This window comes from Lissotriton helveticus, chromosome 5_1, assembly GCF_964261635.1.
Source record: "Lissotriton helveticus chromosome 5_1, aLisHel1.1, whole genome shotgun sequence".
Classification (NCBI taxonomy): Eukaryota; Metazoa; Chordata; class Amphibia; order Caudata; family Salamandridae; genus Lissotriton; species Lissotriton helveticus.
The window spans coordinates 1,057,865,420-1,057,880,253 of NC_136065.1; the positions used below are offsets into that span (position 1 = coordinate 1,057,865,420).

The 14,834-nt window shown below is 43.3% G+C and overlaps 1 protein-coding gene across 1 annotated transcript; it reads right to left on the minus strand.

Moving 5' to 3' along the window:
* Positions 1 to 4,814: 4,814 nt before the first annotated feature.
* HPS6 (HPS6 biogenesis of lysosomal organelles complex 2 subunit 3) lies at positions 4,815 to 9,784 on the minus strand. The gene has a single exon (XM_078643613.1). It carries the CDS (start codon positions 9,566 to 9,568, stop codon positions 7,091 to 7,093), a length of 2,478 nt encoding a protein of 825 aa, XP_078499739.1. The 5' UTR covers positions 9,569 to 9,784; the 3' UTR covers positions 4,815 to 7,090.
* Positions 9,785 to 14,834: the final 5,050 nt, after the last annotated feature.

Consider the following 14,834-nt stretch of genomic DNA (forward strand, 5'->3'; position numbering starts at 1 on the left):
TGGTCACCTTCCCGAGGAAGAATATTTAATCTATTGGGTTAGTTAAAACTGGGCAAACTGGAAACTTATTTATGCAGCATCTGTCTCTTTAATATACACAGCCTGCTTTTAAATAAAAAAAAGGTTCCTTTTTGGAATGTACTGTGGAGGTCTGCATTTACATCCATTCCAAGGGGAGGGCGGGGAGGGGAAATCGTAAATTGTGACATTCAATTAAAATTCATTAGGCAGGTTATTTTGGAACCACCTGAAAATGTACACTTTGCAAAATGACCTACTAGTACATTGGTTGCAAAGCGTACTGAACTCCCACTCACAAACCAGTTGGTCGGCAAAGTTCCAATCCCAACTTTGCGAATGAGAATAGTTCAGCAGGCCTCTAGTTCATCCCGTTGGTGACGTTTGGCATCTTTTTCGTCCTCGTAATAATTCTTTATTCATAATTTTCTAGGGAAAAAAATTAATAAAATTCAGTATGTGCCATTGCAAGGGACGAGCCATAATTAATAATAATTCCTATTTGTAAAGCGCATACATATCACCCCCTTGAGGGTTTCAAGGCGCTGGGGTCCATCAGGGAGATTTAGTGAGCTATTGCCCAGAGTCACATGATGCTGAACTGAGCTGCTGCCGGCGCAGGGATCGAACCGCAAGCCCGGCAGTCAGCCGCCCTGGCCACTGTGCCACAGCCATATAACCACCAGCTTTGCACTTGACTGATAACATATGTGGCAAAGCCAAGCACATTCCCACAGAACAACCACCTCACATGGCTATGTCTAAGGCTTTTAACTAGAGGATGGGTAATTTGTACCGGTGTTATTAAGCAAATGTTATTAGGATATGCCTTTCCCATGTATTTTTCTTTTTGTTACAGCGCTTATGTTAAAGCGAGCTTCTTGCTTGTGAGCGTTATTCCTATTTAGTGTTATCTTTCAACTTGTAATTCTGGGCCCGTGCAGCCTCCAGTATTCGTTATCTCAGATCACTCAGAGCGGCCGGTGCAGGAGAAGACTGGATGTGGGCTCCTTATCTGCAATACTTACTAACAGGAAATAAACTTGTTTCACATAACTCTTCATTTGTGAGGCGTTCTTCACAATATTTGGTGAAAAAGAGGGAATCTCTCTAAATTGTTTCTAATTAAAGCCATTGAGGTTGCATTTCCAGCAACCCCAGATGATTTTTCTTTGCTCTCTAATTCTGCTGCTCTCTAATGATGATGGGCTCAACACAGAAACACGTTTCTAGAGATATACAGCAATATCTGCACCAACTTTGATGAAAAACTCCAGCCAATTTTGAAGTAAGTTTGAACTGTGTACTGCATTTACCAGGATGCAAAGGGGCGAACTGTGCTGGGACTGTGAGGCAGTGTGCTCCCAACCCCCATTCCATTGAGGATGCCCAACCACCTCCGGATTGGGAGACATTTTGCTCTTTCCTTGGGCTTAGTGGGTACTACTTACGTTTTGTGCAGGGATATGCTTTCATTGTTCAACAGTTGAGAAATCTGCCTAAAAACGGCGTGAAATATGTATGGTCAGATTCAGTGCATAAAACGTTTCAAAAGGTTAAGAAACTCATCACCTCTGTGCCAGCTTTTGTCTCCATTTGTTTTTGGCAGAAAGTGTGTCATCACAGTTGATGTCAGTCAAATTGGTCTGGGAGCTGTGCTTTCGCAAATTGCTCAGGACAGGAATATACCATCGCCTTTGCCTCTTGCGCAAGCAGTACTTCTGAAATACATTACAGCACTAGTGATCAAAATGCATTAGCCTACAGTTGGGCGGTTAAAAGATTTAAGACATATATTTGAGGTTCACTTTTTGATCTGCACACTGAACATAAACTGCTGCTACATTTACTTAATGGGAATGGTGCTGGAAAGGCATCAGTATATTTGGTAAGGTTGCTTCAAAATTGCAGGACTATAATTTCACTTAAAAGTACATGGTGGAAACAAAATGTGAGGGCTGATTGCCTATCCAGATTACCTTTTTCAGATGAATGTGTACACAAGGATCACGCGAATAAGTGCGATTGCCCTTGTTGACATTTTGGGAGATACAAGTACAAATCACACACAAATGGTTAGAGGCTTTCAAACAAGATTCCATTTCGCAATCCATTGTTAAGTGCATGAAAGGGGGTTAGCCTAAAGATAGAAATGTGGAGGGTTCGTTAAGACAGTACGTTCAGGTTTTTGAGGGCCTTCCTATTGTAGAACGTGTCTCATTACAGTCTGATGTTCGAGTGCCTCCTGTATCTCTCATAAATGTACTGATTAAGGAAGCTCATAAAAGGTCCCTTAGGTGTCATTAGCACGAGTAAACTCTCAAACAATATTACTGGTGGTCAGCTATGGAATCTCAGTTTGCCAAATTCATAAATGATTGTACCACTTGCTGGGGGTCCAACGAGCATTGGAAATTACACGAATCTCTTATTCATATGGTACCTTTACTGCAGGAAGCTGGGCAAAAAGTAGCTCTTGATTTTGCCGGATTGTTTGAGCCATTATCAAATTCTAAAAGATACAGGATGCTGTTGGTGGACCAATATTCTAAGTGGGTATATTTTGATTTTACTTCAGTTCCTAACACAGATTCCATAATCACATTTTCAAGGAAAAGGTTTGGTATAGAAGGGGCACCCAAGGAGATTGCCATTGGCATTCATTTTACTTCAGCTCACATGAAGGATTTCCTCAATGACTTTCACTGTACACATCTCAAAGTGGCTCTCTACTAGCCTTCTTCAAATGGCCTAGTTGAGAGCATGACTACATTTCCAAAGCAGGGTGTCAAACATCTTTAACCATGGGTTATGAAAAGGAATCATTACCGATGGTAATGATCTGGTCCTTCTTGATAACACCTCAAAGCACCACAGGGATTTGACCTTTTTTGTTGTTGCATAAAAGATCTCCTACATCCTTAGTCTGTCCTGACTAGGTAAGAGAGGTAAGGAACAAGAAGACAAATAGTTTGTCAACTGTGGCTTCAAGGATGCAATCTTTACGGAGTCAGATTGAATAGAATTTTGATAAGAAACATCATGTCAAGGAGGTAACATTGGTCAAGATTCCCACAAGGAGGAGAAACTAAAATCTCCAGATCTGTGTGCATTGAGAAGGTTTCAAAAGGATCTGTTCTGTTACATAACACGTGGTGGAGCAGAAGAGATGTGGTAAAAATGGCACGAGAACAAGCGTATAAAATTCAAGCTGTCAAAGGCTGTGATTACCCCTCAAATAAAAGCTCTTGGTGTGTAAATCCTAAAGCAGTCACATGTAGCAGACTTGATGAGAATAATATTGTGCCCGGTGACACAGCTCACTGTTCTGAGGCTGAAATGGCTGAAGAGGGGCCAGTTGGAGAGATGAAATGTATTACTGAGAGGCAGAACACTGAGTCAAGAGCACTCACTCAATCTGGTAGAGGTCCATGTAATGTTCCCATCCCTGCTAAGTTCAAGGATTATTATATTACCTCAAAACATATGTATATACATAGAGTTCAGTATCTGAGTTCTTGTAATGTTTTGATGTTTTTTCCCCCCATGTAATCTCAACTTTATTTCTCAAGGGGATGGGTTTGTACCGGTTATTTATTAAGCAAATGTTTTTATATGCCTTTCCCATGTGTGCATTTCTTTCAGTTATATCGCTCATGTTCGAGCAAGCTCCTTGCGTGTGAGCATTATTTTTATTTAGAGTTAACTTTTAACTTGTAATTCTAGACCCGTGCAGCATTCGGTGCTCGTTGTCTCAGATCTCTCAGAGCAGCCAGCACAGGACGAAGGTTGAATGTGGTCTCCTTATCTGCGATAATTACAAGATATAAACTTGTTACACATACCTCTTCACAACATGTAGATATGCCGAAGGGTAATAACCAGAACATTTCATTTGTGGAAGGCAGCAAATGATGCCCTTGGCCATAGTAAGCCGTCCATGAGGGTGTATGGCCACATCTAGGAGCTAGGGTAATAAGTGACTTGAGAGTAAAACAGAGTGCTTGACAGTACCAACACTGGTGAGTGTTTTTAAAAAAAATTAAGTGTACCAGGCAGGGCAATGAGGACTTCGTACAACAAGGGATTTGGACTTGGAGGGTTTTGATTCAAGTTCTATAATTTTTGGTCAGTGCAGATTTATAAAAGAAAAAATATCTTTGTTGCTAAACCAAGAACCCTCTGCAGTAGCCAGTGCGGCAAACATCCATGTGCTTTCATGTTCCGTTGACTGGTAAAGTGGCAAGTCTACCCCCCCCCCCCCCCCCTTCAGATAAAAGATATTGATATTTCCATTTCAATACATTTTCTAGATTAGGATTGTCCGCGAATTTCTACATGGCATATGTTTACTACAAGTTAGGAACTATATACTCCTCTCACTTATCCATATTGCAAACGTGGTCAACACAATAAATACATTACTATTCCTGACCAAGAAGAGAAGCCTGAATGTTGTTTAAGATTACACTTTCGAGCATCTTTCATTAAATTCCTTTGATTTTATGCACAACATGAAATTTTACACTGTTGGATACCAATCCATGCCAAAACATTGCCCTGCTCTTGACAAGGCTACTTAAAACGCCTAAAAATACTTAACCTGCAGTTTCTCAACCAGGGATGCAGTGATGAAGACATGATTCACTTTTGCTGAGCTACAGCGTAAACTGAAAAAAGTTACAATTTCTTTTTACATCACTATAGAAAGCGCATGAAAGGGAATTGCTATTTTTTCCCAAATTATTTCGTAAGGTACATGAATAACGTTGGGCAGAGGATAAACACAAAACCCATTTAAACTGTAGCAGTACCATTTAATTTAAATGGACCTTTTTACATTTTAACATCAGAATGACAGGGTTACAGGAGTAGGTTCTGTGACATGCAACCTTTTAGAAATCTTACATTATGCTGGTACAGTGCTTTTGATGGAAAGCAGAGGTTTAAAAACAAACCTTTTCGCATGCTAATGACGCAAGTGCCCTGGTGCTCACCTTCCCATCCCCTACTAACTAATTTACATTTCTCAACGGCACTTTCATCTACACCAGAGCCAGTACACGCAGCAAGAATCTCGAAAGGTTCAACTACTTTTCAATCTGTGAACAGAATTTTAATAATTCATAGTTCAAACTAATGGCATGTACAAACAACATTTCTCTCACACTTCTGCTCCATTTTATTGTGCCAGTCCCCCACCCAAAGACATTTCAACAGGCTGAGGTCAGCGCAAGAGCTCCCAATGCAAACATCCCTCTGGAGTGTTAATTAAAAAGCTCTCCATGCCTGCCTTCTAACTTGGCCAGACAACTCTGCAGACACGGCCGCCCCTTAAACAGTATTAAGTAGGCGAGAATAACAAATCACCAACCAAAAACTAGCGTGCTGGTGTTGTATATCTCTTTTGAAAGTTACTCGAGACATACCAATGTTATTGCGGTCTGCTATAAATTAAACTGCAAACTTTATGAACTAGGAGCTATTGGTAACATGGTGTTTGTCAAATAAATGGCTGGGGTGTGTGTGTGCTCAATAACAGAGTACGATTTGTTCTGTGCCTAGAGGTAAATGAATTTAAGGGGGTTCAAGCAAAATTAATGCGGTTATAAGTTAAATGTACAAAATAGACCAAATTAAGAGGGGGTGTTACAGTGCTACGAAGAAAGCACTTCCATGTTCTTCCTATTGCCCAGGATACCTCTACCTTCCAGTTCCTCGCAGCTGAAAGAACAAATCTGCAAAACAACTGGGACCAGTAGCATGCTAAGAGCACCACGAGATCCAGTCCTGCAACGTGCCACATGCTATGCCTTCTACATACGTTCACTAGACTACTTGTGATGGCACAGAGAACCAACAAAATTGCCCCGCTCTCCCAAACACCAAGGATTGGTGAAACAAGATATTTCTTCTAAAAGATACAAAAGCTTTTGAAAAGTTTCAGAAAGCCAAGGAAGTTCATGAAAGCCTCATGCATCATGGACGGGAGAGAGGGGGCAACAAAGAAACCAATATGTATTACACATGAGTGAGTGCAATACTTCGGTATCTAAGTTTATATGTAGCACTACATTCTGAAAAGCTGTCTATTTCCACAGAATGTACAATACAAATGCAGTCAGTTTAGCAAATCAAGCATTTTCAATACTCGATTATAGGTATTCATCACAGAGCTGAATATGTACACTATACAGAAACTGATGAACAGCTTTGAAAAGTACATTATGATTACATTAATTGCAAGATGGTACTTAACACAATAATTTGACTGAAAAAAAGGTATTTATCGCTTATGGAAGAACGAGGGTAAATTGGTAGTAACTTTCTGAATACAATATACTTTAGAGACCATTAGATGAGAAAAAAGGCCAACAATACTAGAAAATCACTACAAAAGATACCAAGAAAAGTATTGTTCTAATCCAAACTCGGATTCGGGTCCTACATTTGGAAAGATTCTTCGGGAGACATGCATGTCACTCCAAACCAAAACGAAGGTCGGTAGCATTGGAGTAATGGAAGACTTATTTAATTACATTTTCTCTTTTTTCCACAAAAGGTGCACACAGATGTATTAAGACAAAGCAGCATTCATGAGCATCCAAGATAGTAAACACAAATAAACCACCACTGGTATAAGACAACATGCACGACCATCAGCAACAATTTTAAAGGGCCTAGTGTAAATTCCAGTCAGGACCACTACAGGTCAGTGAGGAGCCAAATAGTTTTGGGTGGCTCGAAACAACAAAATAATTGCAAGGGTGAAAGTGAAAGACTACAATGCTAGGAGTGCGGGTTCAACGGTGGGGGTAACTGCACTTGCAAAATATAAATACTGATTAGATTGACCTGAAACATTGGTTGACAAAGGAGTTGAGAATGATTTGCCCATCAGTAAAAGTAGCATTGCAGCAATCGTTCTGACATTTAAACACAAATTCTTAGACAAGATGGTCCACTCGAAATGCATTAAAATAGCAAGGCAAGGTTTTTTTTTTTTTACAAAACAGACAAAGAGCTTATGATTAAATGCATTGGGATGCATTTTACACACCTAATTTGTGGTTTATTTTTTGGTATAACTTGCTAATAAATCTGCTGAAGAAGAAGCTCTTTCTTTCAGGCCTATGTCAGTCAATGTTGGTTCAGAAACAGTCTGTGGAATTATCCTATGTACTCTTGGGGGAGTTTGGGGAGGGAAAGATGGAGTTTGTAACTTTTCATCGAACAGCTCATCCGATCTTGAACGCAACTGCAACACTTTATTCAAGAGTGGCCTCAGTAAGCCAATAGTTACTTGGTCACCACTGTGGCTTGAGAACGGTACGTGGCCATCAGCTGAACTTGGGATGTGTTGTAGAACAATGTTAAGTATTTCAGTAGCTTTCATTTCTTCAGGGCACATCTGCCACACTTGGTCAAGGTAAGGATCTAGCTCACGATGCCGTGCAAACTCAATGAGGAGAATGGTAAAAATGTCTTTATGCAGAACTGGACTCAACTGAAGATACCTTCCAGCGACCTCTACAACCTTACCCCACCTTTTGCCACTTATAAGCATATGTATCGCTTGAATAACAGCAGTGGGCCTTCCACTGCACAGCAGCAGGTCAACCTCAATGTCCGAGTCGTCATTGGCTGTAGTGTTAAATCGCCTTTTCTTCAGCACAGACATTGCCCTTTTGTACAAGGGATTGACTTCGCAATTGTTACTGTAATTCCAGTGTACCCCAACATATTGTTGAGCCTTTGCAACAAAGCTGGCCAGTCCCTTGGGCTTGTAACTGTACATAGACTGGCAGATCAACTCAAACAGAGGTACCACACCATTCATTGCCGCTTCCTGTGACACGGAAGGGGTTGGCATCAAAATCTTCTTCCAAACATCTAGTACAGCTTTGTCTATAGAATGACCAACTCCATTCTGTTGCAGCTGGAGGCACCTGCTAATCGATTTCCATGACGCTTGGGGGAAAGTGTTAAACAAGTAGTTCATATACACCATGTTCTCTCTCTCCAAGCCAGAATTAAGAAGGCGAACTATCTCCTGATCCACCAGATTTTCACAACACTGCTCAGTATCTGTTCCAGACAAGCTGACAATGCAAGACTTGAGCTGTTCCAGACTTAGGTAAACGTCAAGGTCAGCATTTATAATGTGCATCAATTTATCAAATTGTCCTTTGTGGTCAGCAGCAGTCTTGGCACTCTGACGAGCCTGCAGTATGGATGACAGTGCAATGGGAGCCTGGAACATACCCCCATCTTTCAGGCTCTCCACAGTAAGTGTTGTGTTTCCCAGGCTCCTCTGCTGATAGTATTTGCAGGCCTCTTCATAGACCATTTCCACCAGCACTGGATCTGAACCGTTACCTTTAACGGTGCTGTCAGTAAGGCCAAGCTCATAAATGCCACTGTGTGTCAGAAACTGCATTTTGCCCTCGTTGATAGGTGGCATGAACAGGATCTTATTAGAGCTCAGGATCTTCTTTTCCCTCAGCCGCCCAATGTTCAAATTGATAAGATATAGGACTCCAGAAAGAAAGCAGGCCAGAGTACTGCCAAAAATCTGCAACTGGACAAGCTCATCCGGGGAAAGGTGGCTGCCACCAAAGTCGTAAACACGTCTCAGAGTTCCACCTGGTTGAAGCAAACTCACTACCCCTCTTTGGGACACGAGCAATAGTCCACCACAGCTGGACAAGGCAAAACTTTGAACATCTGCATGCTCAATGGAGGGCATTAGTCCAAGGCACGTGAACATGAGGCTCTTGTAATCCGAGTCTCCCAGTGTGAGGCGTGTGCTGTGGATGGCCCCTGTGGACGGGGCAACTACTGTGACTTTGCCCTCCTCGGGCATCCAGACGAGTAGAGTTTTGGAAATACAGCTCAGGTCGGTGGGAGAATTTGGCAGCAGGTAGACGTGTTGCGGAGAAGCCAGCAGCTGGAAACAGGGGCTGTGGTGAAGGACGATCTTCATGGGCCCCAGGGTCAGTTGGGGGCCGCCGAGTTTCAGGTCACGGTGGCACACGCAGTAGGCAAGGGTGGCGGCGCTGGAGGTGGGCAGGGTGGCACCCGAGGGTGATCTCTCCTCGCACCAGGTCAAACCCCGGTGGTGGCAGCATACAGCCACCACCCGGGCCCGGGGGCTGTTGCCCAGCTCCAGGCTCTGTCTCTGCGCCCATCCACCCTCCGCCCGGTAGTCCCACACCTCTGCCTGGCCGTTCTCCCAAACCACGGCCAGCACCCAGGCGGCGGGGGCAGGGCCCTCCAGGAACAGCAGCCCAGCCACGGAGGGCTGCAGCGGCGCCCAGCTCCTCTGCAGGCGGCCCTGGGGCCGGTGTGGCGCGGCGGGTAACGAGACACGGTCGAAGGCCTGCAGCAGCCGGCGGTCCCGCCGCAGCAGCAGGAGGTGCTGCCCGTCCGGGCTGCTGCGCACCTCCACGCCGCCTCCCTCCCCGCGCAGCGCCTCCCGCAGCTCCTGCGACCGGCCGAAGTCCTCCAAGTCCGAGACTCGGCGCGGCGGCCGCCCGGCCTGACTCATGGTGGCTCGCCGGCTGCCTGCAGTCCCCGCCCGAGCGGCTGCATCGGGAGCGGAGGGCAGCTGTCCCGTGACTCTCAGCCCCGCGCCTCGGCTCTGCCCCGCACTCGGCCCACCGCCCCCGGCGCTGACATCACGGGCTCCTCATTTCCGGAACAACTCGAGTCTTCTACACTCTTTGCCGTTAACTTCCCGTCCCACAGCAGTGAGGTAGAGCCGCCGGGCGGGGTCCGGCAGAAGGAGTGGCGGGGATTGGCGTGGGACAGGCAGAGGGGAGGGGCGAAGAGCCAGCTAGGGTCACGATTGGCCTGTCACGAGGGAATTAGAAGCTCCAGGCCAATGGGGCACTTGTCCGCAACCTCAGCCTGATGGTGCTGCTGCGCAACATAGGAAGGCGGGAGGAGTTCGAAGCTGTCAAAATAAAGTATCTCAGTTTTTTAATGGCACTCGAGTCTTCTTTTAAACTAGTTCCTTCTCTCAAATATTTTAATTAGTTTTTATTATAGTTACAATTTGTTAGCTATCTACATAGACTTGAGGGTGCCAGTTCCTCTTAGATCAATCCAGCGTAAAATATTAGTTGTGCCTGATTCCTAAATATAGGAACAGATAGAGAAAGCATGTTAACACATAATAATAACCGTTGCTACAAAACTTTTAGCTCAAATCTGCGTATTTTACTATTTCTTCAAAAATTCTATTACAAGACCGGAGGATGGATTATGACGACCTTATTTACTGTATTCTCTAGCAGCAAAGGTATAGCATACAATGTATAATAAATAAGGCACTACTATTAAAAAAAGTTAAGCACTATGCAAGTGTCATCACAGCCTGTGGCAATGCACGTGGCATTACAGGAAGTGACATCACAGGAAGTGGCATCATAACCCATGAACTCACAGGAAGTGGCATCAAAAGAAGTGACATCAGCCCTTAAGACCTCATACATATGTTTAGCATGACTGTCATGAGTAAATTTGAGCGCATTACAACATTTAATAAATTAGCTTATCAGTACTTATGCCTGTGACTTGAGTTCCCTGCTTAAAGGAATTAGCAGCCCAAACAGGGATGAAGTTTGGTGTCTGACTACAGTAGACAAGCCACTAAGTGCTACCTACTAAAAGTGGCACCAAGAACAAAGCACAGTTCATGCTCGCTGTTATAGTCACAAGTTGTTCCTGTTTCTTTAAGGACAACTTGTCAGTTCCGCGCGCCTGCCCTCGTGCGCTATGTTATTTGATATGTCACTCATCCTGGAGTTCTCGTTCGAACCCTGCTGCTCTGTAGGTTTGGCAGTTACGGCGGGGATACCAGGAGGAGCGGTCGTGGGTTGTGCTACATATCACGTATGTAACCAATAGAGGTTTTCAAACTAAACCTTCGTTCAAGGACTATCATTTCCACACAAGAACCCTCTTTCTACATTTGGCGACGATACTGAGGAAAGAACCTTCTCTTGCCACCTATTTTAGCACGGCAAATCGGAAACTAAAGAACTTACAAGGTAAATCATTTCTTAACTTTTGAGCTGCGCATTTAAAAATCCTGGTATCCCACTTATTACCACAACCCACCGACCGACTCCAACGCTCAATGTAAACATCTTCAAGCAACGTTAAGAATAGTAACTGGGAAAACGTTGAGAGAACTTTTTACATGAACCTGTCTAAGGATTTCGCACTGCTGCCTCAACGCTGACCACTTCATTTATCGCTTCGACACAGATGTGCAAGTATTCATCTAACTGTGCGGGAGCTGAACTTTATCAATGGTCTTTATTTCTTTCACATCTTTGCCTGCCACTACTCAGAGACAGAGTATAAACGCTCCTGTGCTTGCTGTCCACGCAATTTGAGAGACATTCCCAACGCTTTCTGTATTATCAGAACCCGGGCAGTGAACCAGTATAGCCCATTGGACTTCAATGTGGCAATTTGTTCCTAGGAGTCACACCACAGCTGAGCTTATCCTTCTCCCAAGAGTGACCACCACAGTGTCTTCTTGTGTGTGGTGCAGCACCTCTTGTGAGACGATGTAGGTTTCGGAGCACCGGAGTCCGAGTTTACACGGTGTGTGGTGGGTATGGGCACTTTATTTTGGTGATTTGGGGTCTCAGCTTTCTGCTGTTGTACCTTGGCAGTTGGACCGCTTACTTTCAAACATTCCATGAGCTTCACACCACGTGAACCCTCTCAGCACACACAGCATTACCTTTCTCATGCTGCCTGCTTCGCCCCACTGTGACGTCTGTGAATCATTTCTTGTTGCTGCTGAGGGACGCCTAGCTGATTCATTGTCCCGTGAGCCATCCGGGACTGCGTGCTGTACGTTCCACCATCTTGAGCTCGCACCTTGCAACAAGCAACAGCTTTACTCTTTGTTTGTTATATCTCATCACCTCAGGCAATTGCAGTTACCGGAGTCTACAGCCATGTCATTCGCATCATTTATTCCTGCACTATTTTCCACTGCGTTTACAACCAGCATATTTTATTTACAGATCTTAGTGTTATTCTGCATTTTAGCAGTTATGGATCTCTCGAAGGAACTCATTAACTCAAGGTATTTCCCGCTGATACCTTTAATTTCTGTTCTGCTGTTTCCTCTCATTGATGGCGCGTCTACTGTTATGAAAAGACTGCAACAGTTCCATATGAAACTAATGCCTTCCGCTAGTATTCAGACACCAGACCACCGTGACCACTTTAATTATTTTAATTTATTATTTTCTGGGGACAGTATTTCTTCTTTCCTATGTATTCAGTATAATTTATTGTTGAAAAAGCCTAATTGTACATGTGGATTTATTCCTTACCACAATCTTATTTAGGTATTTTCCATGGGAGTGATATTTTTAGCAGTTATATTTAAAGACAGGTATTTCCTGAATATCTTTATGTTCATATTTGAAATAAGTAATTACATGAGTTGTACGCTCAGTTTTTCTGTTTAGGATTGGTGTAATTCTACGGTTATATTATACTGTGTGGCGTTATATGCCATATGTCATACCTACTTAAATATTACAGTTATGTTATCTTTCTATGGCGTACATATACAGGCATTTACATCCTGTTTTACGGTATGCATATAATGTTTCTTACCGTGTGGTTTGTACAATACACCTAAATATACACATACACATTTTGCTTTGTTAAGTGTGCCATGTTCACACTTCATATGTACATTTTGTTTTGTTCAGTGTGCCATGTTCACACTTCATATGTACATTTTGTTTTGTTCAGTGTGCCATGTTCACACTTCATATGTACGTTTTACTTTGTTCAGTGTGCCATGTTCACATTTCATACGTACATTTTGTTTTGTTCAGTGTGCCATGTTCACACTTCATACGTACATTTTGTTTTGTTCAGTGTGCCATGTACACACTTCATATGTACTTTTTGCTTTGTTCAGTGTGCCATGTTCACACTTCATAGGTACTTTACACCTCATCTGTGCATTTTACAAATTATTTCATGGTGCACTAGTAGTTTGATCGTTCCACCCTCAGTGGATTCATCACTTACAATGTATTCTACTATTTACAGGTAATTTGACCATTCCACCCCTCCGTGGATTCATCGATTTCATTGACCCTTCCACTCTCGTGTGGATTCGTCACTTAAAGCTTCATTTTTACTACACTTTACTTCACAGTGTTTTTCTGTTCAACTATGTTTCTTACCACTGCTTATCACTACTTCATTTTGCTTGTTCTGTCCACGCCAGTCCTTCACTCTTTCATTGCTTTCCTGTACTCTTTTCATCTTATCACACTCTCAACCCTGTACTTTACTCTTGTCAGCCTGGCCAGCTCTTATTATGTTTGTACTTAGGTTGTTGTTTTATTTTAATTGTGTGAGGGAGTGGGTGCTTATCATTTGTGAGAAAGATGCATGAGTTGTTTGTTTTTATCTTTCCTGCTTTTCTTCTTTCATTTTCATAAACTCTTATTATTCTAATATGCAACTTCTGTTCCATTGTTCTTTTCTGTTCTCATTTCATTGCATTTGTCTGCTCTGTGCTTTTTGTTAAATTTGACTTTCGCACTGCTTGCTAATAATGCTCTTTTCCTTTTCTGTCAAAAAAAAAGAGGGTGATGTTATAGTCACAAGTTGCCCTTGTTTCTTTAAGGACAACTTGTCAGTTCCGCGCACCTGCCCTCGTGCGCTATGGTTATTTGATACATCACTCATCCTGGAGTTCTCGTTCGAACCCTGCTGCTCTGTAGGTTTGGCAGTTACGGCGGGGATACCAGGATGAGCGGTCGTGGGTTGTGCTACATATCACGTATGTAACCAATAAAGGTTTTAAAACTAAACCTTCGTTCAAGGACTATCATTTCCACACCAGAACCCTCTTTCTACACTCGCATTAAAATGCTACAAACTGCAAGTGTTAATATCAGAACTATCTTCAAGGTGACGGAGGCGGTCCTCCCCCTCTAGTGAAAATCCTGAATAAATCACTTGAATCAGGGTCGGTCCCCCAGGATTGGAAACACGCCATAATAAAACCAATTAAAAAAAAAAATCTGGACCCTGACACTCTGAGCAACCTTCGACCTATCTCCCTTCTCCCTCTCCAGGGCAAACTCCTGGAAAGGCATGTTAACCAAACCCTAACCAAATTCCTGGAGGATAACGCACTCCTCCATCCCACGCAGATGGGCCTCCACTCCCTTCACAGTACAGAAGCAGCACTCCTGGCTGTCACTGAGGAACTCAAAAGCTTACTTGATGGTGGAGGGTCAGCAGCTATTATTCTGCTTGACCTTAGTGCGGCGTTCAACACCGTCAACCACACACTGCTAAAAAACAGACTGAAGGAAATAGGTATCAAGGGGGGAGCCTTGGAGTGGTGGTCCTCCTTTTTAGATGATCGATCGATCGCTCTAAGTTATGGATAAGGACTGTCTCTCTGACAGTCTACCCTTAAAGTCTGGAGTGCCACAGGGCTCCTTCCTGAGCCGACCTTATTTAATATATATGTAAGGCAGCTTGCCAACATTATACAGGAATTTGACATCCTAAGCATTTCGTGTGCGGACGACACCCAGTTGATCGTTGCTCTGCCCCAGGACTACCATCAGGGAGACTCCTCTTTGGGCCCCTGCCTGAACAAATTGGCTAACTGGATGTCAAATAGCTTTCTAAAATTGAACGGTGAAAAAACAGAATTCATGATATTGGGTAATAGGGATATCCGAGACCCCTAAATAACTGGCCTCCTTGCATGGGGGACCCTCCAGTTCCTAAAC

Excerpts from the sequence above, each read along its gene's own strand:
- HPS6 (XM_078643613.1), bottom strand. The coding sequence starts at position 9,568 with ATGAGTCAGGCCGGGCGGCCGCCGCGCCGAGTCTCGGACTTGGAGGAC.